The 25,164-nt window shown below is 42.2% G+C and overlaps 1 protein-coding gene across 3 annotated transcripts in view; it reads right to left on the reverse strand.

The window, feature by feature from the left end:
• The window catches only part of arhgef40 (Rho guanine nucleotide exchange factor (GEF) 40), a 48,262-nt gene extending 28,112 nt beyond the window's left edge, over window positions 1–20,150 (reverse strand). For 2 of the 3 annotated variants that reach the window (XM_028037837.1, XM_028037836.1), the window contains exons 1-10: window positions 19,817–20,149; window positions 10,959–11,048; window positions 9,386–9,493; window positions 5,508–5,793; window positions 3,511–4,636; window positions 3,106–3,341; window positions 2,815–3,006; window positions 2,586–2,700; window positions 792–885; window positions 586–672 (exon numbers count right to left, since the gene is read on the reverse strand). In XM_028037837.1, coding sequence (XP_027893638.1) covers window positions 586–672; window positions 792–885; window positions 2,586–2,700; window positions 2,815–3,006; window positions 3,106–3,341; window positions 3,511–4,636; window positions 5,508–5,793; window positions 9,386–9,493; window positions 10,959–11,048; window positions 19,817–19,819 — 2,337 coding nt within the window. In that variant the 5' untranslated portion in view covers window positions 19,820–20,149. Of the gene's footprint in view, window positions 1–585; window positions 673–791; window positions 886–2,585; window positions 2,701–2,814; window positions 3,007–3,105; window positions 3,342–3,510; window positions 4,637–5,507; window positions 5,794–9,385; window positions 9,494–10,958; window positions 11,049–19,816 lie in introns of all 3 variants that reach the window. The other variant, XM_028037838.1, reaches the window with a different exon arrangement.
• Between the last annotated feature and the right edge of the window lie 5,014 nt (window positions 20,151–25,164).

The raw sequence follows: 25,164 nt of genomic DNA on the forward strand, positions 1-25,164 counted from the left end.
AAACATAAATTCATTTAAAAAAAAAAAAAGAAACAAAGTTGTCGCCCCTGAAACTCAGTTCTCTGGGCTTCCGTCCCAGTGAGGACTTTTTAAAGTGTGGCCCGGCCCATAATGCATCACGTTTCATACAAAACATTATTTGTAAGAGCCCATGGGCCTCCAAGTCTATGGAAAACGCTTTTCAAAATAAAACTTGCATGAACAGCAACCATGATTGATGTAAAAATTGGCCATCTGCTCAACTTTAAAGTAAGAACTACTCACCGATTTTTCAGGCTTAGGGAGTTTAAACTACTGTCTGGTGCAGGTAATATTGTGACATTTAGAAGTATAATTAATTTAAATTTGTATTTTCTTTTAAAGTTACTCTTAGGATGAGAAATATAGTTAGTAATAGTTCCCTTCCCTGGAGTAGAAAGACATCATGTTGAAGTGAGATTGCAGAAAACTCAATAAGTCCTCTGAATTTTGGAACATTAGCAGCTAGTCAGCCGGACTCACATTTACATGAGTTTAGCCATTTTAAAATACTCTAAAAGTTTTCACATTTGTGTGAAACAGCGATATATTCCTAGATATCGTCACCTCTGTCCCATCTAAAGCTAAGGAAAGGGACTCCTGCTGCTCCTCCACCAGGACCAACACGGATCCTAGACCGCCAGGAACCAAGACCTGGAACACACACAGAAAACACACGTGTTTGTCTGTAAGATAATTAAAGCACACAAACAAAAAAATAAATAAACTGGCACATTTGTCTTAACAACTATTTTGTTTTCCCTTCGCCTCACCTGGAACCGTTTAAGAGCAGAAAGGCAAAGACTGGATGGTTGGGAGCATCTGCTGTCTATTAGCACAGTTAGTCCCTTTTCTTTGGCTTCAGGCCTGATGAGGGATGATAAACAAAGGGGGATGTAAGATTAGGACAGTTTTTTAAAGAAAACGTGTGTTTTCAAAGAGTCACAGTGGTCGGAAAAGTTTGTAAATCGCAAAGTATTGTTTTAATACGAGGCGTGAAAAGCTCGTCAAGTCAAAGAAGTAGCTGTTAGAACACCAATGGCCTCTAACGCAAACAGTCCTCATCGTAAACACGCAAAGACAAGGCCCAAATCACAAATCGAGCTCTTGATATCCTGCACACCTGTGAGCTTTAACCCTCTTAAGAGACGGGGTCATTAAGACCCCACGAACTTTTTAGTCCGTGCGCAGTCCAGCAGGGGTTGCACTGACCTCGTGTGCTTTTATGATGTTTTTTTCTGCGTGGTTTCCGAAATTAACGGTCTCATGCGTCAACCCTTCCTACTTCCACGCTGTCCAACCGTGATATTTAACGCAGTCCTCCTGAGCTTTGCGCTAAGACTGTGGAAGGGCTAAGCGTAGAACCAAAGGCATGTTCCATGTCACGCATTGGACATGCTAGGCTATTTTTGTTAGACATATTGAGTTGTAAGGTGCTAAACTCATTGACTTTGTTTGAGGTCATCCACTAGAGAAACTCTCTTTTGCTAAAGTCCAGTGAGATGTTCTGTGTCAACTGGCTGCTAAGACTAACTATAATCGTTACACAACATATTCAAGCCTTAATCCCGAAAAAAAAAATCTGCTTGACTTTAACCCCCTCGCCATCTTGTACCAATTGTAAAACACACTCAAACATAAGAAGGTGCTTGAAGAGCTTCACCGAATTGGATATAAACACATAAGCTCATGAAGTGCAGGTCGGTGGAAGCAAGCTTGAGTAAAGTTAGCTGGATCCATTCTTAGGTATTGCTCTTACTTTTATCATGGACAAGTTTAGGTGAGTGGCTACTTTATTATAGCCATTTCCTAAACTATGAAAATAAACACAAATCTGCTTTAATTCAAAATCTTCCCTGGTTTTTCCCCATTTTGAAGAGTGGCTAAGAGAAATGTTGGTAATTAAAAGATCCTGTGTAACACTTTATTTGACGGGTTGTGAATAGGACCGTCATAAACATGACATAACACCTGTCATGAACGTGAGTAAGTCTTCATGAATATTTATGACTGTTTAAAAATGATGTAGCTTTATGTTCTTAAAGCTAAAGTTTAATCAGTCATACTTTTATAACAAATTTATGTCAGTTCACGATTTCTTGGTTAATGTCCAGTTGTCATAACGAAGACATTTTGAATAATGTCATCTTTGTATTAAAGGTGTCATTATTTACCGAATGACACTTTATGACAACAGTCATAAATATTTATGAAGACTTACTCATGTTCATGACAGGTGTTATGTCATGTTTATGACGGTGTTCATGACAGAATTATTCACAACCCGTCAAACAAGGTGTTACCAGTTCCTCAACACTCTACCTTTAAAAACTAAAAAACATGCATGGGTTTCAATTATTTTTTACTGCAGACGTTGTGTGACGAACGCTTAGGGTGACCTTATCCTATTACAATCAGAGATTATTTTCGGGCTTTTTGCACCTTTACCAGCATTGTCAGTAGAGGTGGAGTGTGTTGTTGCTGTTGTTGTACAGAGAAACATGCTGAAATAAGAACATGTGCCAGAATCAGAACAATATTTAGTGGACACACACACACAAGCTCACCGAGTGATCCAGTGGTAACAGGAAAGAACCCGCGCCACCTCCTCCGAGCAGAATCCCTCCTCAGACGCGCCTGCATCTGTGAAAACCAGAGCTCGCCCCAATCTGTCCACTGTACCTGTAGAGATGAGGTGTCTGTAATTACAGGTAAACTGCCGCCCTGTCTCTGTATGACAGGCTCGTTTGGGACAAATGCAGAATAAACATGAAGGACAGAATGAAAGGAGGTCACCTGTCAGCTGCAGCTTCCCTGACTGAAGTAATTCTGTATCCAGTTCCCTTAAAAGCGCCGGCTCTTTAGAGGTAACACCATTTATCTGGTCAGAACATGTCTCCGGTGATCCAGCCTCCACAGTCAAGTGGTTTAATGAAGACGTGCTTGACTGACCATTGCACACAGGCAACGATCCACCTTCTGTCTCAGCTGGAAGATGGAAAAAACAGAAATGGCACTACCATAGCAACACCTGGGGGACTAAGAAAAATCAAATATTACTGCGGCTGAATAGGTTTTCCCACCCACTTCCATTGCCTTTCCTTGTGTTTTCCTTCCCTTTAGTGTCAGTTGAGGGCACTCCATCAGGTTTGTCAATCTTTTCTGTTTCCTCTGCCTTCTTTTCCTCTGGGATTAGCAGCTTTGTAGTTGCAGAGTGGGCTGTGGGACTTGGCAGAGGACTTTTACCCTGTAGTTTTGTGCCTTTTTGGTTTTTGCCACCAGACCTAGCCTTTCCTTTGGCGCCCTTTCCCTTCCGTTTCCTCCTAAACACAAAGCACAGGAAGATCTTACTGAGGTTACAGTAGAGGGGACAGAGTATCATTTTTTCATTAGTTGGAAGTTTCTTTGTGCCGTCCAATTCAGTGTAATACGCATGTGTAGAAAAAAGGAAAGTATGTAATTTATCATAAGAAAAATGTAACATTTCCATACCGTGGAGCTCTGAATACGGCTGTTTTAACTTCTTTTCCTCTGGGGCACACTCTGTCCTCTGCCTGCCCTTCAGCCCTTTCATCTGGAATCTTCGGCTTCGATGAGTTCCTCGTCTTAGACTGAACGTTGGATGTATCTTTGCTTTCAGAGACTCCAGTAAATAGCCTCTCCGGTGCGTCCGATGTTGGTGTAACAGCATCGCTGTCTCCACTCAGTGGTTTATCTGCATCCTCAAACACAGAGTCTGAATGTGAGCCATGATCCGATTGACCCTCAACATCATGGCCACTTTTATGGCTTATGTCGTAGATTTCGTTTGCTATTAAGTTGTCGCTTCTCTGGGAGTCTTTATTTTGGTGTCCATCTCGGGACGGTTGTGGGAACCCGTTGCTGTCTCTTTCCTTGCCCACACCAGGTCTCCTCTCTTTTAATGGAACATCAAAATAAGGGCTGCGGCTTTCCAAGCTATTTTTGTCTCTGCTTGTTTTATCTCCTTCATCTGAATCATGAGCAGAGGAGGAGTAAGACTGTCTTTCTCTGGTAGATCCTGAAACCGTTGTTGGAGGTAGCAAGTCATCCTTTGGATTTGCCTCCTTCTCTTTGGTACTATAGGCACCCCGAAAGCTTCCCGATCTTTCAGGTTTTGCATAACCCCAAGCTTTTCCTTTGCGAAGTTTGATGGCCTTACCTCTCCTGCATAAGGGCAAAGTTCTGGTCTTACAAATCCCATGCATCTCCAAATACCTCTGCTTGGTATCAACGCCTCCATCAGGTCCTCCTCTGGGTTCCAAAAGCTCCACATAATCCCCATCCATCTGAGACTGCCTCGCAGTCCGCCCAAGGCCGTCTTCGCTGCGCCGCCGTCTGATGGCAGGGTCAGAGTCCATGCAGTTTGGTGGTAGACTGTCGTCGTCTTCATCATCCCAGGACCAGGAGTCCATGTCTCCTGAGGAGGAGCCACCCCACCCTCCGAGGCTGCTGCCCCCCTCACTGGAAAGGCGGTTGGAACCCAGGCCAAGCTCCTCAGAAGGGTCATGGAGGAATTTTGGGTAGACTATTTCCTTCCATGGCACTCGTACCACGCCATCGCATGTACTGACCAGACAGGTGTCGAGTCCCCCTCCAACTATGCAAAAGATGGCAAAGGATGGAGTTCAAACAAAAGTTTCATTTAAAAACAGTACCTCTTGTTTACAGTTATGCTAAGAAGCAACTTAATCTGATTCTATATTTTTAGATTCCCGGAGGTAAAAGAAAGGAGCTGGAGAAATGTAAATATTACTTCAGATAAACTGAACATAACTTAGTTTACACACAGAATCTAAATTACAAGCCTGACTAATTTATTCCAAACAAACTTTAACACTGATTGACTGTTTTGGTTGGTTGTTTGGTTTATTAATAGGTCATAAACTGTCACAACACACAGTCGTTTTTTTATTGTTAAGGCTTCTCTTACAAAGGCTCTTCTGTTATTTCTAGGCCTGTTAGACTATGATAAATGTTGAAGTGTTTTGGCTGCTATAGGTTGCAAAATTTCTCTTTCAGGAAGTTCACAGTCACTTCAAACAAAGCCAAAGGGATAAGTGTTTTCCAATTCTTGGCTCAATGGATGCATGTCCACTTAAGATGGAGAACGATTGTGACCTGGATAATAACTGGCTTCCATGCTATTGCGAATGATCAGGCTCAGTTCTGCAGACTCACTTATACAATTATCATTTGTGTCATGGCTTATTAAGTATAATTTTGTGAGCACAATCTGCAAAACTGCTCAACTCGCAGATGCGTTGCCTTGCAAAAGATTTTCTGTTCTCTTTAAAAGAAAAAGCATACCTACATTTTGAAATGCTGACTATCGGCAAAATGCAAAACTCTGCATCTAACGATCTCAAAAGACGAAAATCAAGAGGAAAAATAGCTTTGTAGCTGAGTGTTGCTTCCCCTTTAAATTACCCACTTCAGTCAGACAGATACGGCCAATAGAGAAAGTTCACCTTCTCTCTTGTGACCCCGTTCTTTGTTGATACTGTGGAGCCACTCGGAGGTAAACACCAGGGGATGCTGTGACTCGGGCACCAAGATTTCTTGCACGGTGCGACCCCCGGGTGCCAGACATTTTAGGGCCAGTCGTGGGCAGCGAGTAGAAAAGGGCACCACCTGCAGGTAGAAGTCATTACTGCGCAGGAGCCTCCAGTCCAAGGTGGAGAGCTGAACAACCACTTTCTCTCCAAGGCAGAGGGGCCAGCCGGAGTGAAGGAACAAGCATCCCAAATACTGAGACTGGGAGATAATAGAGTATATAGATTAGCAAGAGACAAAAAAACATTATTTACAAAATGTACATTTTGTGAACCAAGTCTTTAATTTGAACATCATCAGGGTCATTTATTCATTAATACAGTCTGTAAGTCTGAAACATAAAGGTTATTTTCACAAACATTCTCGGAAATTATGACAACTTCATAACTTACGAATTTTACCGGGTAAAATGTCACCAATTTTTACCAAAATTTACCCGGTGCTTCTCAGGAAAGTTATCAGTGAGGTCTGGATTGACAGCCAGTTAGTTCCAGAAACCTTTAAGTACTGGGGAAATACCAAATTTAAAATGACATTATAAAACAGCCTGAATATATCCAGTAAGTTCCAGAATGGTATTCATTAAGTTTTGGGAACCCCGTAATAATACTTTAAAACGTTTGAGGGAAGTATTTAAAATTTTCCAGAAAAGTTACAAGTATGGTAAATATAAGTTTCAATTTCCAGGAAAGTAACCTGTAACTTTCAGGAAAAATATCAGAAAAGAACCCAGGAAAGTCTGGAAAGTACAGGTAAAGCTTGGAGACAAAACCTAATAAGTTCCATGAAAGTTCTAGAAAATACAAGTTCAGTTCAGAAAAAACACCTTTTAATTTCTTGGAAAGTAGCACATATTTGGTCATGTATTTGTATGAAGACATACGAATCTTCACACAAAGAGGTCATGTCTTACTTTAAGTTCCAGAACAGCACCCAGTGAGATCTAGTAAAGTACCTGGTAGGTTTCTGGAAAGTTTAAGGAAATATCAAGTATGTTCCAGAAAACTACATTTCAGGAAAGTATCCAGAAGTTCCAGAAAAGTACCTGGGAAAGTTTTGGTTTACCAAATACCAGATACCATAGTTTACCAGACACCATAGTTTACCAGATACCAGAATGTATCTGGTAAGATTAAAGAAAGTTCTGGAAAGTAACCTCTAAATACCAGATTAATACAAGCTGTTTTATCCCTCTCTCTTAACTGCCACAATCTTAGACCCCCATCTCATGAGAGACAGGGGTGAGTTTCTATCTGCTGTGCTTCAACTTAGCCACTCTGACAAACTGAATTACTAGAACCTATCCTGCACTGGACACTAGAAGGGTTGATCAACTGGCCTAATGTTTGTACCAAAGACAAACGTATGACTCATGTGACCTTTCCGATTTGTACTGCTTTGATGAATTGAGACAATGGGGAGGACTGTGGAGAACTGTGAGTTAGACAACAAGCTACAGGTGACCAACTCAACACAAAGTACCCTGGTTCACAGGAGGAAAATACAAGTAGACAAAGCAGTATGAGAGAAGAACATTTGTTTAATTCAATTAGGGTAAAAAAAAGACTCTTTACCTGGAAAGACTTTAAGAATTTGGGCAAGGAATGGAGGCCTGCGGAGGCCTTCCACTGCTATTATTGGATTGATCTATTACAGTAATGCTCCCTAATGAAAGCATTAACTCTAGCTCAATGAATGCTGTGTCAGATCTAGATCTCAGCTCGTGAAGCCTGAACTCAGCTTTGCTATTCTCAGTCAAGTCTAAAACACTGACCCGGTGCTGCTCCCTTCCCTCCAGACACGTGAGACGTGATCACATTAAATTCTTTCCTCCACCTCTCCTCCATGTTTCCTACTTTTACCTCGCTGCCCTTTCTTTAATTTCTTTCCCTCATGCCTTTCTTTTCTCTCTTTCTGAGTCTTTTCTCCAGCTCAGGGCAAGCTTCAGGCAAGTAGAAGGCTAATGTATTTCAGAGTTGGGCATTAGCGTAATAAACGAGTCCACATTCTGAAACTTTCTGTGTCCTGCGGTCCTCTGCTCTCCACCCACGTTTCCCTCAATGTACGCCTGTGTCTGCGCCTTCTCCACCCCCTGCCTCCAGCTCCCACTTTACAAGATTTCTCAATCACCCCACTATGGTCTGCAAAATACATCTTCCCCCATTTTTTTTTTTCAACCACTCAACACAGGCGCAGTGAATGAAGGTCATGTTCATTCTCTCCATTCTCTCGTCCAAAGTCCCACCGCCGCTCTGCGAGTTCCTCCTTCTCTCACAGCAGTAACCCAATCACATATGGAAGGAATTATTGTCATGACTCAGAGTCTGACTCCCGTCCCAGGCAACTCCACTCAGCGACAATAAAAACATCGTTCGCTCACAGCCCCTGCATGCGGACGTGTATATTACCGAGAGTCTAGAGAGGAAAACTCTACGGAGAAATGCGAGAAAGCTGAGGCGCAAACCCTTGAACTGGAGCCCATCAGTTGTTTCGCCTTCAAGTGTCACACAAAGTAAAATGATAGAGCTGCTAAGCTTAAGCGTCAGAGTTTTGCTTGAGCACGTACAGTAGTGCTTATCATTTGTTTGGCTAGTGCAATCCTGAATTTGCTCGATTTAGACAAATTTCGCAAATGGTTGTCTTACCACACCGTTTTACCTTTAGGGTTAAGGTTAGGGTTAAATGCTAGGGGTCAATTAAAGTGTTGAATTAAAACACAAGATATCACACTTATGCTTTATTTTTCTGCGTGTTGGTTATTTCTATCTTTTCTGTGTGAAACATCTCAATTGGCGAATTTAATAAATTTTCTTACAGTCTTGTCCTCACATAAAAAAAAATTCTTCAAAAGTTCTCATCATTCTTGCAAAATCACAAAACATGATCCAAATTTACACAAGCCTGTATGTGACGCTGTACTGCAGTCAATTAAATAAAACTAAAACTAAAGAAGAAGGTAATCTGTTTTGGTTTTCTACAGGAAAATATACGTATAGATCCTCCTGTATTGGAACACAATGGTTTGTGTTCCAAAAAGTATTGTTACCGGGCTTTCATTTTGTTTGTTGGATTTGTTTGGATGCAAATTTGGGATGGTAAAAAGTTGTTTGTCTAATGACATGGTCGAGCATGTGTTAGCCTGAAAATACTTGCAAACGGAATGTCAATGGCTAATGCTTATAATTGCTTTTAGAGGTTTTTCAGGCTTAGGAAAGGGTAAGGTTAGGGTTAGGGTTAGGTTTAGGCCTACAGACTGGATTCAAACTTGAATAAGCAAGAAATGTGTTTTAAATATTTACGGTGCACTGGCCTTCACTTTAGAACTCCATAACAACCTGAAGTTCACATTAGAAGTTAACAGAAGAAGAAAAAAACCCAATAAGGCATCGTCCGTCAGAATTTGAGTAGATGTGACTCCGATCTCAGCTTACATGAACTTGACCTTATGTTAATCCTCAGGAAGAAAACCGAAATCTCGACTTGGATGTGTCTAAGCCGACTTTAAATACTCCATTTATTTCTCTAAACTCCGCTGAACGACCCTGCGACCTCTATAAAGTTTAAGACTCGATGTGCTTTGACGACTCGAGGCTCGACTTGGACCGACTGGTCAATTGCCTTTCCCCGGGGGCATGAGTGTAAACATTGCCGGGGGACAACTTTCACCAAAGGATTCAAGAAGCTGACACATTTCCCACAGCAGACGTCTTGCATGTGACAGCAGATTCTGCTTCTGATTATGCGGCGCTGTGGGTGTTCTCGCTATGCAGCGTGCTTGCACTCTGGAACTCACACAGGCATGCTGCTGGAGTTTGTGCAGGAGATGCTTGGCAGGTACGAAATAGTCCAGGAGGTAGCGCAGGCTGTCGTGTTGATAGGTTGACTCCAGGACCGAGAAGACCTGCAGAAACAATGGAGGATCAGAAAAGAAATAAGCAAAAAAGAAAAGAAAATACTAAGGTTAAAAACTAGGTGCGAGTATTTGGTATTATTTGGTCCATATTTGTTTTAATGTTATAACCACAAACTGTGAAAAACCAAAAGTACAATTATGTAAAAGGATGCTTTTTTTGTTTTTTTTTTAAACATTTTTCACCAGAAGGCTGCACAGTGGCGCAGTTGGTAGCACAGCAAGAAGGTCCTGGGTTCGATTCCCGGCCGGGGTCTTTCTGCATGGAGTTTGCATGTTCTCCCTGTGCATGCGTGGGTTCTCTCCGGGTACTCCGGCTTCCTCCCACAGTCCAAAAACATGACTGTCAGGTTAATTGGTCTATCTAAATTCTCCCTAGGTGTGTGTGTGTGTGTGAATGGTTGTTTGTCCTGTATGTCTCTGTGTTGCCCTGCGACAGACTGGCGACCTGTCCAGGGTGTACCCCGCCTCTCGCCCGGAACGTAGCTGGAGATAGACACCAGCAACCCTCCCAACCCCATTAGGGACAAGGGTGAACAGAAAATGGATAGATGGATGGATGGATTTTTCACCAGTACAAATATAAAAAGCATGCCCTGCATTTGCATTCAGCCTCCTGGGGCACAAATAGATTGTAAAACTACCCGTAATTACAGTTGCAGGTCTCTACCAGCTTTGCTCATCTAGAGACCAAACTGCTTTTCCCATCTGCCTTTGCTAAATAGCTCTAGTCCAGTTAGACGCGATGGAAAGCATCTGGGAACATCAATTTTCAAATATTGCTTCTTATTCTCATATGGGTTTAGGAGTGAACATTGACTGGGCCCCTCTAACACATGCACATGGTTAGTACGACACCTCTTCTCAAAGTTTACGTCCTCTGCATGTAAACCTTTCTGGTTTTCTTAAACAAATCCTGTACCCATATGGGCTGAAAAGGCCATTTAGGAAGGAAGAGGCCATCAATCCACAAGCAACATCACAAATGGCATCATGGGGAAAGAATACTGAAGCAACATCTCAAAACATCACCCATGAAGCCAAAGCTTGGGCACAAATGGGTCTTCCCATTGGTCAATGACTCTAGGCATACCACCAGGTTGGCTACAAAGTAGCTACAAATGTAATGTTTGCAAATGGCACATCACAGAGCCCTGACCTTAGTTCCATTTACAATAACATTTGTGGGCAAAATTAAGGAAGGAGTTATATGAGATGGGTAGTTCACAAACTAACTCTGCCACAGCAGCTCCGTCAGAAGGAATAGGCTAAACTTCAAGCAATCCTTTGAGAGGTATGTGTGGAAAACGTGTAACCTAAGTCATTCAGCAGTTCTACCTTTTGGTTAAATCTGGGTTGAGTGCTCCTTCTCTAACCCTCTCATTAACCGAGTGGTATGCACTTTTGGAAACTTGTATCCTTGAAATAAATGCACAACGAATGCTTTTCATTTTACCTGAGAGAGGAGGGGTGGCGCCGTGCTCTCGAACGGCGGATAAAGCGACGAGAGCGCCCCCTGCACGCAGTCCTCCATTGCCTCCGAACCCTAAGGGACACAGAGACGGTGAGCAAAGGGTTAATAATCCCAAAGCGGACCACTTTGATTGCGCGCTCGCGTCTGGGTTCGCGTGGTGTTGAACAGCCGGCTCGTCTCCCTCGTTGCTGACACCCACACATATTAATATACACAGATACGCCGCTTTCAGCTTCCTGCCGTAAGGTCTGGGGAGTGTCAAACATTTCCTCCGCCGGCCAGTGACCTCCCCTCCCTCCTGCCCTGAGTAAAAAAACAAAGTGTAAACTCTCCCGACAGATGCAGACGCGCGCGCATCTGAGAACACAGCTCCGGCGAAGCGCGAGGACCTCCTCGATGTTTATTTTTCTGCTTGTGCTGTCGGCATGGCAACCTGTAACTTTTTTTTTTTCTTCTCCCTTCTTCCTCCCCTCACATTTTCCCTTAGACATTCAGTCTGTTTCTCTCCCTGTTCTCCTAGGCTGCCCCCCCCTCCAGCCCAATGTGCGGCGCTGAACCTCGGCTCGACTGAATGTCATCTGACAACAATTACGCCTGGATTCTCCATACACTGGGCCGAACAATTACGGCGAACGAGAGGGGATATAGATCGAAAGCGGTCGTAAAAGACGAAACAAAGCGAGCAGGGTCTGTGGAAAAAGAGACGAGCGGCGAGTGAGAGACGGCCAGGACTGAATGAGCTGGAAGCGGTGTGAGGGTGTGTGTGTGTGTGTGTGTGTGTGTGTGTGTGTGTGTGTGTGTGTGTGTGTGTGTGTGTGAGAGGGGGGTTATTTTATGGCAGAGGAACCGGGTTCAGGAGCAGGAAGAATTATTCTCTAGGTTTTGTTTTGTGTACATAGACGAAACGCGGTTCGCCACGCTGGAGGGCAGAATGAGCTACATAAACAGGAAAGTATTTGAAAGTGGTCGGAGTATTTCAATGTGGCTCTACGTCTTGTCCAACTTTTGACAGACAGGTATTGAGAAAACAAGAGCCGAGAGTTCAGGTTCAAACAAATGTCACGTGCAGTTTCCAGTTGCGTCTGAACAGAAATCCCAAGCTCGGGATGAAGGCGCTGGAGAAAAGTTTGAAATTTCCATTTACTGCCGATTATTAGCTACGTACCGGCCTGTGTGGAAAGCAAATGGCAGCAATCGACAGCCGGACCGGTGCTGGGCTCCAGAGTAGCTCACCGTTAAACGTACGTGAGTGTTGGTGGACAACAGGGATACAAATACGATTATTATTTTGGGTCCTGGTGAACAAAACTTCAGCAAACTCGTGTGAAACTAGACACGTCACTCCGCTACTTAAAAAATAAAATAAAATTACATTTTCTTTTTAAATCTACATGATAGTGATCTAAAAAAGCATACAGATTAAAGTTTTTGTTACATTATGGCCACAAATTTCATTGCATTTTATTGGGATTTTTTTATTACTTTTGGCTTGTTGGGGTCAGATTGGATGGAAAGCTTCAGTGAACGCAATCGCAGTCTGACTCATCAACAGGTCATTGAATAAATAAAAAATATTCAAAGGAAAATACTTTGCCATGGCCTACAGTCAAAATCCAGGCGTAAACATAATTTAAATTCTGCCCCTTTAGAAACCTTAAGAGAAATGAATGTCTGCCGACATTAATCAACTGGAGCAACAGAAAGAAAGATGGGCCACAATTTCTTCACAGCAACGTTGGCGACTAATAGTTTTTCTCAAGAATTTTCCCTTGATATTTTTTTTGGCCCCTAGCCTTTACCTTGCATTCCTTTTCCGAACAAATTTGAGTTGTTAGCCTTCACACGGCTGTGCACACGAGTTTCTACCAATGTTTAGACTCAAAAATGTAACTTGTCTGTTTATAGCCGACGGTTGCGATAATTTAGAGGGAATAAGATTGATTAAAGCTGCTTTTAGCAACGCAGCAACGAGGCGTATCATAGAGTATATGCAACAATATGTCACGAATGTAAATATTAAAGCCTCTTGTCATTCATTGTCGAAGCTACTCAAGAACTCAATTTGCCAACAGACATGAAACGATCCTCAAGTAAAACCTGGTAAAAAATCTACTCAAATAAAGACTTATTGCAGTTTTCAAGCAATTAGTACCATCAAAGCAATCACCAAAAAAAGTTGACTGTACAGTTAGAGCTGCCAGCATCGCCATCTTTAATACTTTTGTGCGGACTGCCTTGCAAACGTATTCATATCTTTTCATAAGAAAGAAGTGAAAGGAAAAAGAACTTCCTCATAAAAATCTGGAAACTATGATGTTCTTTTTGCGTTGAGCCCCTGTGAGTCAGCGCTTTGGACAAGCACCTTTCCTTGCCGCTGGCACTCCAGATCTTTTGGGTTATGTCTTAACCGTCTTTGTACTTCTAAAAACTGAAATTGTTACCCAGTCCGCTTTATGAAATGGCACGAGATCGGTCAGAATGGGGAAGCAGCGTCTGCGAAAGTCAAGCCTCGAAAAGCCAAAGTCTTAAAGTTGTCGTTCTAGCCAACTTCTCGCAGACGAAATGTGGAGCAAGCCAGTGAAATATTTGCTTTTACAAGCTCTCACCTCCTCAACCTTGGCGATGGGGAAACTGGTTATGTTGGATTAATATTATTTCGGTATGGACGGAACTGTGAATACCGTGTCCGCTCTTGTAAACGTCAACCTGACGGGAAACATTTTATCGCCTTTGTCCCGTTCCTCTCCGCCGCTGTTATTTGTAGCGTTTGTGTGTGTGTGTGTGTGTGCTGCAAAGTGCTCCTACAATTACAAGTTTGCAAAAAAGAATAAGCAGAAAGCTTGAAAAAGCTGTTTTTCCTCAGGATTCCATTTTTTATGAGACTGAAAGCGGTTTAAAACCAGCGTTGGAAGAAATCCGCTGAAGCGTCAAATAAACTGGATGTAAGGGATGAAGATAGCTGGCAGAACATCAAACCTGCGAGTCAAAGTGAGTTGGAGAAGTTTAAAAAAAGGAGCAAAAGCGGCCGCAGACTCGCAAAAAAAAAAGAAAGAAAAAAGACTGAGAGAAGCAGACAAATTTTCAGCGAGTGAGAGCGCAGACAGAAAGAAAAGAGGAAGGAGGTTGACCAGCGGGAGAGATCGATGGGAAACGAGAGCAGCGGTAACCATGATGGAAACCAGATGTACCAGAAGGACACGAGGAAGAGCAACGGAACTGAGAGGACTTTGCAAAATGTGGAGCTGATAGATGGAGGACGACAAGATTAGAGGGCGATTTGCATGGGGGGGGGAAAAAATGGAGAAGAAAAAGCGGGAAAAACAGACAAAGGGAAATGAGGACGACGAAAACTAAAGCAGTCGAGCCTGACAGTGATTTCCTCTCCTAAATGAGCTTTTGTAATCTAACCTAACCTATAGTGGGTCTTGCAGCCAGACTGCTTGAGGTTACTAAAAGGGACGGCCAAGTGAAATCCAGCTGGGATAATAATACTGCCTTGGTTTCGTCTGTACAACACAAACCATATGGAGTTGGAGATGATTGTAATGGTTTGGTCCAGGAGTCGCTCTTCGTTTGGTGAATGTTTTTGAGTTGGCGAAGTTGAACCTCATCTAGTTTGATCGATGCTGCATTCTTGCAATTTTGGTTCACCGGGCACAGCTTTTTTTATGGTGCTGGGAGGTCACACGTTTTGAACTTTGACCCGAGCTGAACCTTGTGGGAACAGACAGTTTCTGTTGACCACAGCTTGAAGGCAGTTATGGTGCGGCTATAGCTAGAGAGAGATAAGCGTCTCTCTGCGTGTGCCCAATTAGTTAAGTGCTCACATTTGGTATCTTTATTATTATTATTATTATTATTAAAAATCCACCTTCTGGAATGAATGAACTGTATCTTTATACAGTTATAACCAGTTTCACATGGAGGCTTTTAACTGCCAAAGCGTGCACACATATTCAGGAGCGTTCTCTCGTTTAATTGAGAAACTTTCTTGTGAAAACGAGAAAACCTTCTCATTATAACGAGATGCTAAATTGTTTTTTATTTTGACGAAATGAATTTTGTGTCTCGTTATAATGAGAAACCTTTACTTGGCTACGCCTCTCTTATGACAAGTCATGACTATGACTTGCGTAAAAAGACACATGACTCTCCTTCTTGCCTTGTTTCCTCTAGAAAACATCTAAAAGGAGCAGCAGGTGTTGCTGTTTTACTGTTGCGTTAGGTTTCTTTTTCAAAACGTAGATATTTTTGGTTTTAAAGCGATACAAACCTCGGTATAACAAGTATTGCAAATCTGGTTAAAATGAGAATGTTTCTCATTGTGACATGAAAGCGATTCAAATTTCTAAGCCAAAAATTGTAATTACTATATAAAAAAGATACAGCAATTTTTTTTTTTCTCACGGTCTAGTGTTAAATTTCCTGTTTTTCGACTGGCCAAAATTGTTTCAGCATGCTAAATACCAGAATAATAGAATTTTTTTTTTTTTTTGAAGTTTAATGTCAGAAAATCTCCACATATTTAATTAAAATCAGTATTATTTTAAAACTCTGACTTCTTCAAACATTTTGGGTATCCTTCCGCAATAGCTTGCTAAAGTCAGCCATTCCTCCGGACAAAATTATTGTATCTTTAAGTTTGAAGTCGCTAGCTTACACACAATTCTTCTTTTTTAGCTTCACTCAACATTTCTACTGGATTTAATGTCAAAACATTGTCAACTTTTTTTGAGACAGTATCTTTTTTTCACTAGCTAGAACAAACATAGCATAGCGAAGGCTAACATCTAGCATTGTCAAATAAGTAATAATGTTAGATTATATTTTTGTACTAAAGTACTAAATGTGTAATTGAATATAAGAAGATTTTTAATTTATAGGTATTGGTTTTGGTGTAGGAATGCAAAAAGGTGTGCATATCTATAATTTATGGGTAAATATACATGTATGTAAAGCTTAATAAATCTAGGACGCCAAAGAAGGGAAAGGTCTTAACACAAGAAACAACATACATGTGTTGTTGTTATAACAACAACACATGTATGTGTAGGTTTGGACACGATATTTGCCACCACTCCAAAACATTGACTCTATTGTCCTGAAACTACTGCCTTCCCACTTTGGGATGCTAGCAGCTCCAAATATAACACCAGTCATTGTGGTCAAATGCTTTCACTTCAGGTTCACCAGACCACAGGAAATGTCTACCAAAAATTTTAAAAAAAGAATCATTGTTAGTTTACAATTGCAAGATGTAATCAGATTTTCTACATGGCATTTGGAGCAATGGCTTCTTCCTCACTGCGTGGCCTTCCAGCTCATGTCAGGACAGAATCCGTCTCGCTGTGGACAATGAAACTCTTCGCCAGCGTTACAGCGTCTTTAGAAGAAACAGAACCCGTCTCCTTCCTGAACAGAATGGCGGTCGGATATTCCCGTAATGTTTATGTCTTCAAGCATCTGATTTTTTTCTTTAAGATCTCCTGATGATGTCACACACGGAAGGGCGTTTCCTTCTAGTACGTCCACAGATTTGCCCTCTTTTAACTTGCTGTGAATCACCTCACCACATCTTGATTTAGCTTAAATAATCTCAGGAACTCAAAAAGCCCTGAAATCATCGTCTGAGCTATTCCAAAACGTCTTCTAAGCATGGTTGGCCTCAGCATTCAAATTTAGCTTCGAATATGGAATACAAGCTAAAAACGCCGTATTTTAGAGAACAGTATAGTTGTTTACAACCTAATAAGCGATTAAAAGAGAAAGTTTAAATATTACACCAGCTACAAACTTCTTAATTGTATGCATATGTGCAGCTGCCAGGATATGAGCCGATTCCCAGCATTTTATGTTTTGTGACACAAATTGTTATGACTCTCTGCTAAATATCTTTTTCTCCTATCAACACAGTCTCACAGGCACAAAGGCGTAGTTTTCCCCTCGGATGCTTCCCACTTGTTGATTTCTTTTGAACGTCACTCTATTCCCATGTGCATTTTCTCTTTTTTCCTCCAACTAAATCCCCTCCTCCCTTTTTGCTCTAATTTGCCGATCCTCTACAAACTCCCAGGGGAATCATCTGTTTTTAGCGTTTTACATGCTCCATTTTTTTCCCCCAAACTGCTATCTTTGTCGGTTGTTTGGTTGTGAGGAGATAAGTCATGTGGAAGCATTGGTTTATCGGGGCATTTCCGCCCGTTCATGACGAGGCTAAAAGCAAACGGCGAGCTCCAAAAGGATATCAACAGGCGAAACTTGATCAAATAATCCGCAACGATGACGTTTCCGTCACTGTTGACTATTTCGCTGCGTTGAGAAGATGAAGGCTGATGAAGAGCTGGAATAGATGTGGAAAAGATTGGGATTGCTGAGCGGGAACGAACCCGTCCTCGCTACGCCGCATGCACTGCGTTCTGGACAATTGCAGGAAACTCAACGCTAGCGCGAGATTCCTGTGACTGACAACACTGATTCTGATCGCGTCTGGTTTGTTATCTGTGGCCAGAGCTGTTTGCATTAACTCTCATTAGGCCAAATTAGGCGGTCCGCTGGCTGAAATCAGGGGCTGGTACATAACCTCCAGTTACAAAATCTTTCCAGACAGCAGCAATGGAAATACCCTCTGCCACATATTCTTGGCAAAGGAGTGTCAATGTTTGAACGGCAGTATAGCTGTGTGTGTGTGTGTGTGTGTGTAAAGGAGCTTGCTGGTAAATTTGAACACCTACGTGCACATGAGTGCAAGTTTCTGTCATTTGCATGTATAGTGCCTCGTAAAAGTATCGTCACTCCGGGAATCCTCTCGCGTTTTGTGACGTTGTGACCTGTACGCCAGACCAAGACAATGTGGTGCATCATTGGCCGATTGCTAGAAAAGCATGTGTGGTTCTTACAATGTGAAAAGTGAGATGTGGATTCTTGCTCAGAAACGTTGAGTCAGCACTTTCAGAAGCAACATTCATCGCATTTCCAGCTGATAGACTTCCAGGAAATATCTCTGCCAGAGAATATCTGCGTTGTCTTCACACCGTCGTACTTGGCATTGTAGTTCAAGCTCAGTCAATTTGGAGGAAGACGACTTTTGAATGTCGTGCCACAATTTCTTAATTGGATTTACGTCTGGGCTTTGACTGGGCCACTCTAACATATGCACATAATTCGATCTAAACAATTTTATTGTATCTCTGGCTGTATGTTTAAGGGTTGCTGTCATTTTCCCGGAGCGAAAGCGCTTAAAAAGTGGAGCTCCATTTACCAACAAGGTGGCTCTCGAGGGTAAGCGGCAGCCGCTGTTTTTATCTAGGCCGTATGAGGTAAATGCCTGCCACACATTTCAGATTTTTATTTTATTTCTTGGCATTCCAACCTGCAATTATTCACTTCTCTCTTTTTTTTTTGATTTATCACAGGGGCTCTTAAAACCTTTAAATAAAAATGACATAGAACCAACTAATGTTTTTAAATACGTATATAATAAAAAAAAATGCTGAGTTTTAGTATTAACTCCTCTATTGTCATGGAAGAATTGCAGTGAATTTTCACAACAGATGACTCTTTTCCTTCTAAGTTTTGCGTTTTTCTTTATTTTAAAACCTAAAAGTAGAAATAAAACCATAAAAAAAAATGAAACCAACATTTCTACTGTAGATATACCTATCTTCTTTTTTTTTTTTTTTTTTTTAAATTTGACCTTAACGTTTGTAGCTCTGAACGGGTCTCATTTAAACGGGTTTTATTGAAATGGAGGGACGTTGCAGACGGCACGTCCTCCCAATGAAAGCACATTGAAGTTTGAGGTCAAACTGCAACTGTTCCTCCTGCTAAAGCTCCCCAGTCCTGGCCAGTGATGGAGGGGAAGAAACGACGGAGCACATGTTCTTCCCTCTCCTCAGACCATGCCATCCCTTGTTCCCTTTCCCTCCGCCCCCTCTCTACTTCTCCTCGCTCCACTGTGGAAAATGCGGCATCACCGAAACCACCGTTGCAACCGTCCAAGACTCCAAAAATAATAATAAAGAAGAAAAAAAGTCACCCTGCCCTGCCGCCTTTATTCCTCCCTCTCCTCCCTCTCGTTCTGATTTTGTTTCTCTTCCTCTCCATGCCAAACGGCTCCACCCAGCACGACACACAGAAGCTGGAACAAGAGCTCAGTCCTTGTGTCGCTTCTCTCTTTTCTCTCTGTCTGGGATTCATTCAGTTTTCACATGTACATGCATGATTCTGCCATCACCCGGTCTGGCTTTCTGACCTGTTAGAGAGGGGGTGGGGGGGATGTGAGCACAATCCCAGTGGATGCAACAGAGAGCGCTCTTTTGCGCTCCTGTGCGAGTTAAGCCACAAAACGTCACCGACGTCACGCGACTGAAATCGTGTCATAATTTACAGCCTGTGGGAATTTATCGTCCTGTGAGCCGAGGGTCGGATCTGCTTAAACAACGGAACCCTGCCTGAAAAAAAGGAGAAACGGTGTTGGAAGATTGTTACCGTTCCCCCCTGTTAAAGCTAAAAACTTCAATGTATTTTAGTAGAAATTTCCCCAAAAATCTGGATTTCACTCGGGGTATCAGTGGAGAACTCATAAGTGCACGCCACACCTTTCAGATTTATATTTCCAAAACGTGTGTGATTTTTGCCTTCTGTTTTCACATTTATCTGCCGTTTTGTGCCGGTTTACTACAAAAGTCTGAACCAATGAGTGAATTTGGGGGTTTTAGAGTTAAGGTGGGAGATTTCAAGCACTCTATTCAAGGCGGTTATAAGTACTTTACATGACTGCAGTAAAAAAAAAGGGAACTCGCGTCTCCATGCAGAGACGCTCATAAAACTCGGGGACTTACCATGACTTCAGTCAGGAATTCCTACATAGTCCTCAGCTCCTTTTCCTGGCTCCGCTTCCTCTCTGCATTCTCCACCAAACTTTCTCCTCTCGCTCATCGTCCGCCTCCCATCGTCTCTCCGTCGTAAGATGCTTTTTTTCCAGCTTTCAATGTCTCCCCTTCTTTAAAAAGAAAAATGGAAAAAAAAGAAGGGAAAAATGTAAATAAATAAAGGTTTTCAGCATGGGAAGAGGAAAAAAAGTTACATGTCCTCCTCTGTTGTCCTCCACGGTCTGCGCTGGATTTCCCAGAGTGGGAATGTCCAGGCTGCATTTTCATTTCCCCTCCCCTCTCCTCTTCTCTCCGACTGCCCCGGCAGCTGCACCCCACACCACCTCCCGGCCCCCACCTCCCCTCCTCCTCTCACCTAACAGAAGCACCACAGTTTGTCTCCACTCTCAAACTTTCCACTTTTTTTCCCCCCTCCCTCCTCACTAACTTTAATGAATAGACAATGGAAACCCCACCCAGCCGGAGACTTGAAGAAAAGAAACCTCCACTGTTTTATTATCGCGCTCTGCTGATGTGATTGCGCGCTCTTTCCTCCTATGTGGAGGATGTAATTAGGCTTCAAAAGGAGCCTATTTCTGCACATTTATTGGTGCCTTTTGCAACGTTCCAGCTCCAAACGTTTGGACCAAACCTGTTTGTAATGTAAGCTGTTGAATCCAGTAAATACTACATACACTGCAAAGCAAAACCACGAGGTATGGCCATGTTGAACACTTTAACAAATGGGAATTTTTGGCAGCTCAGGAGAACTGTCACTTTCCATTTCATTGTAAACGTCCAACACCTCATTTGTTGAAATTCCTTTTTTTCTTTTCAAACTTGCTTCTTATCTTTCAATCATCTCAACTGGGCATAAGTTGGATCTTAGTTTAACTTAGTGTTTGCCACGGAAGCAAACTGTCGGGCATGGTGGTGAAGGGGTGATGATTTGGGCTCACCAGCACGACAATGATAAAGACGACAACTGAAAAGAAGATTAGATGTTGCAAGGGCCCAGTCAAATTCCAGTCCTAAACTTGTTTGGATTGTCGAGTTTGGACCCAAACAGAAATGTGTTTTAAATGCATGTCTGCAAACTGCAATAAACTGAAAGAATGTGGTAAAAACAAACTAAACAAAAAAAGATTTAAAAAAGGGGCAGTTTTTGTTGTTGTTCAGGGGAAAAAGAACAGGTGCTCTGGCTCCCCCTAGAGTCTGTCAGTGCACATCCCTGGCCTGATAGAATGTTGAATAATTTCACTGAACTCCACAGCATTCTGGGGGATGTAGGCAGACGGCAGGCGTTAGCTATTCAACCTCTAAGTGAGGCTGGTGGCATCAACTGACTGACTCACTCATTTGTTACTTAGCAACAACCTGTTGAGTGACACGAGCAGCGGCAGTTTCATGTTGCCCCCGACATTCTCGGGTGTACTCCACCCCTTGGAGGTTGGTGCGCGCTCGAGAGGGACTCGAACCGGACGTCCTATGGACACGTCCCCACAGAGGTCAATTCTTAACAACTGCGGACGCGTACTCGGTGACACACCGATCCGCATGGGGAGCTGCTCGGCAGAAAATAGGGTTTACATCAAGCTGCTTGGTTGTGCAGCACCGAACTGATATTGTTGAGCGGAACAGAAAATGGATGGATGGATGGATGGATGGATGACTGGCGCTCTCTGTGTATGCTAAAAGGTGTGCTGAGGCTACGATGGTGGAGAAATATTAGGATAGGTGCCCAATTAGCTCTTCAGATTTTCTAGGCTCCGTTTTGATTTTGGAAAATTAAGGAATTTGTCATGAGAAATGTAGACAATCGGCACGCTCAACTATGAAATCTCAACCCTCCGCCGACGATGGATGTGCGTATACGCATTCTCCGGACCGAGTATGTAGGAGCAGTTTCATGTTTTGCCTCCATGGCCTCATAATTATTTAAAAATTACTTTCATAAAAAGATCGGAGTGGAGTGAAAACGAGTTTGAAATAGTGGATGGAAGAGGAATATGGTCCCGGTTTAATCATGTGTCGCTCTGAGTTTATGCTCATATGCGCAACTTGTTGCAGTCCACGGTTCTGTTTCTGATTTGCTTGTTGCTGGAGTGCGCTCACTCAGCTTTCTGTGCTCCCTTTTCTTCCTGCCAGATTGTTTGTGGCTTTTGGTGTCAGAGTTCCAGCACTGTCAAGTTCATGTGTCAAGTGTGTGTGGGGTTTTATTTTTCTTTCTTTGTTTGTTTCATCAACTCAGTCTATGAGCCTCTGTTGAATCGAGTTCATGTATCCAGTGCCCGTCTGTTTTCATCCATTCAGTGGTGGATTTTGTCTTTCTGCCTACTTCTCCTCTCTGGCAGCAAGCCTTTGTCACTATCGCCAAAACTCACCCTGCCATCATTTTCCTTCTCGTCAGTTTTTCCCTCACCATTACCTCTACTCCTCCTTTGCGATAATCAACTGCCAAATTGCTCTCTACGATCTGACAATCACTCTTCATGCTCCAGAGGATCTTGGTCTGAGTCAAGGGAGCGAAAGCAGACAAAGTACCTGCTGCACGTTGTTTATTAGTCGCTGTTTCTCTCTCCTGAGAATCTTGTTGCAGAGATAAGATAAAGCACCGACTTCTTATTCATCAAAAAGTCACTCCATAATAAACTTTGGAAACCTTTCGGGTTGTTGGGTCCAGTAGAAGTGGGTCAGTTGACTGGACTTAAGATATTTGTGAAAAGAATGGGCAAAATTTCTAACCTGTAGATGAGCAAAGCGTGTAGAGATATACTCCAGAAGCCCTGCAGCTGTAATGGAGCGAAAGGCGGCTCTACAAAGAGAATGTTTTATTAGCTCTGCCTTGTTTTCGTCTGCAATATAGATTTAAAGTAGATTTGCTTGTTCAGACAGCTCACAGTTCAACAGTTTGGATGTATGTTTGTATGTAAGGATGGATGGATAGACGATAGTTTCAGTCTGTAGAAGTGCAAAGCTGGTTGAAGTATACCCCCAAAAACTTGTTACTTCATTTACAAGGAAAGGTGAATCTTTCCTTGTAATTGATAAACTACTTTTATGATTTTTATTTTATTTTTTTATCTTTAAACTTTAAAGAGCACTGTGTGTTACAATTTCAACTTTTACAGTTAGACATGTTCTACACTAGGGGTGAACATAATAGTCGTAATATTAAAAGAATAATTCAGAGTTTTGGTCCTGATAGCTGAGCCGAGTCGAAGAGCCCAGCCTTCTTTCACCTCTAACTCTTGAGCTACACTGTAATGCCATCAGTGTTTCTGGTAAGCTGCAGCTACAGGTTCAGCTCAGACACATCCGACTCAAAGACGCCGCAGAATGACGACACTTATTGTGAGCAAAGGTGACAGATAAATCAATTCTTTTTTCATATGAACCATATGTTTCCCCTTCTAATGCCTCCCTGGGCAACTGCCGACACGGGGCCATTTCCAAAACCACCAATCTGCAGTATCTGTCCCCTCAGTTTACACTGAATAGTTTGTAACTCTGGTCAAATTGTTTTATATCTGGGTTAGCTACTTGTTTTCAACAAAGTGTAATATCTGTTTCACATCCTTCTTCATGCCTCCTTTATACCAGCTGGCTGAAGCTTCTCCTGCGTAACAATATGAGTGATCTATAAACCTCTCCACCCTATAAAGCATTGATGTGTGGATAATGGCAGACAATGGCAAACAGTAGCTCCAGAGCTATTGTCAGAGTTGTTTTTCTAAATAGGAGACCTACCAACGGGTAAAGTAGCTGAGTCTGCACAGTCACAGATGTTTGACCCACGCATGCACCCAGGAGACCACGAGGGGCCCGTGTCAAGCCACAAATTCCCTTTAGAGCTTTGCTGTTGTGTTCAGCAACATCCAAAGTTACCACCTCCTTTCAAACGGACACAGATCAACTGGTTTCTGGGTTTATTTCAACACCTAAAGATGTTTTACGCTCTAGCAGCAAGAGAAAGGAAACTCAAACTCATTACTCTGACACAGTTAAACAGGGAGCCCATTGTTCTGACTCACTTAAGCAGAAGGGTGAAACATCTGCTGAAACCAGATAGACTTCGCGTTACGTATGAGATATTTAAAAGCTCTCAGATAATCTTAGCAGGCTGTAACTGTTGCAAAGAGCGCCATTACAGACCGATGGTGGTTTCAGCACCAACTGTTCTGAACTGGGTTCCCCTGACAAGCCCCTCCCAAATGTAATGTTAGGCAAGCATTGTTCCCACTGTTGTTCACACTAATGTGGATTGAGATTCAGATTTATTCAAGAAATGAATGGGCAACTAAAAACAACACAAACAAACAAAATCCTGTTTTATAGTAATAATTTTATACATTAAGGTAAAAATGTTGCCAACGCCAACCTGCCTTTATAAAAAATAAAGACCCTCATCCCCCTCAGTAATCACTGATATCATTTAATTGATGACATCTGTACTGATTAACACACTTTAATTGATGACATTTGTGTCTTGTCCTGGACTTCATAGCAAAACACAGCACTAATAAAATTATTTTTTAAAAATCTATCTAAATCATTTCTTGAAGGGTTGTACAAACAATTTTTCCAGTTTTTCTTGTTTATGTTTAGCCTGTGTTTCTATATCCCAAACATTAAAGTATGTACAAGGTACTGATTTTTTGCTATGAAGTCATTGATGTAACAACTTAATAATGAGACACGGTCTTTAAGTCTATACTGGAAGAAATATTGTGTCAATGGAGTAATAAATTGGCTGGTTGTGACATCATAAAAACAATATTTGAAAATGTGAAATGTTCGTAGCGTTTGTCGTTCACGTGACCACTGTTCTCATCCTGAATTCTGTCAGGTTGGAGTAAAGAGTAAATCCATCCCTCCCTCCCTCCCTCCATCCCTCCCAGGCCCATGGCCAAAACGACAGAGTCCTGGATGTATTAGCCACCCAAAGTTAATAAGTTTAAAGCCTACACACTTTAACGTACCTCTAACTTTTTGTCTGGCACATCCCACTGGCCGCGGGGAAGACCGTCAACTTACTGGAGGGACTTTATGTCGCTCCTGACCTGGTAAAGCCTTCTCTGCCGTCCAGAATGAGATTGTTGACAGGTGGAGGAATGTGTGTGTTTGCACTAAGACAATAAAACCACTATCATAATGTCATTGACTATACATATTTTTTCATACTATTTCTGTGCCTCAAAAAAAAAAAAAGAAAGGAAAATGAGAAAAATGTCAATAAGTTTTTTTAAAATCATTGGTATAAAGTTAGAAATTTCAGCATCGTGACAAGCAGTGGAGTGACGCCTGAAAGGAGTCGT

The sequence above is a fragment of the Xiphophorus couchianus genome, chromosome 14 (assembly GCF_001444195.1).
Source record: "Xiphophorus couchianus chromosome 14, X_couchianus-1.0, whole genome shotgun sequence".
Lineage (NCBI taxonomy): Eukaryota > Metazoa > Chordata > Actinopteri > Cyprinodontiformes > Poeciliidae > Xiphophorus > Xiphophorus couchianus.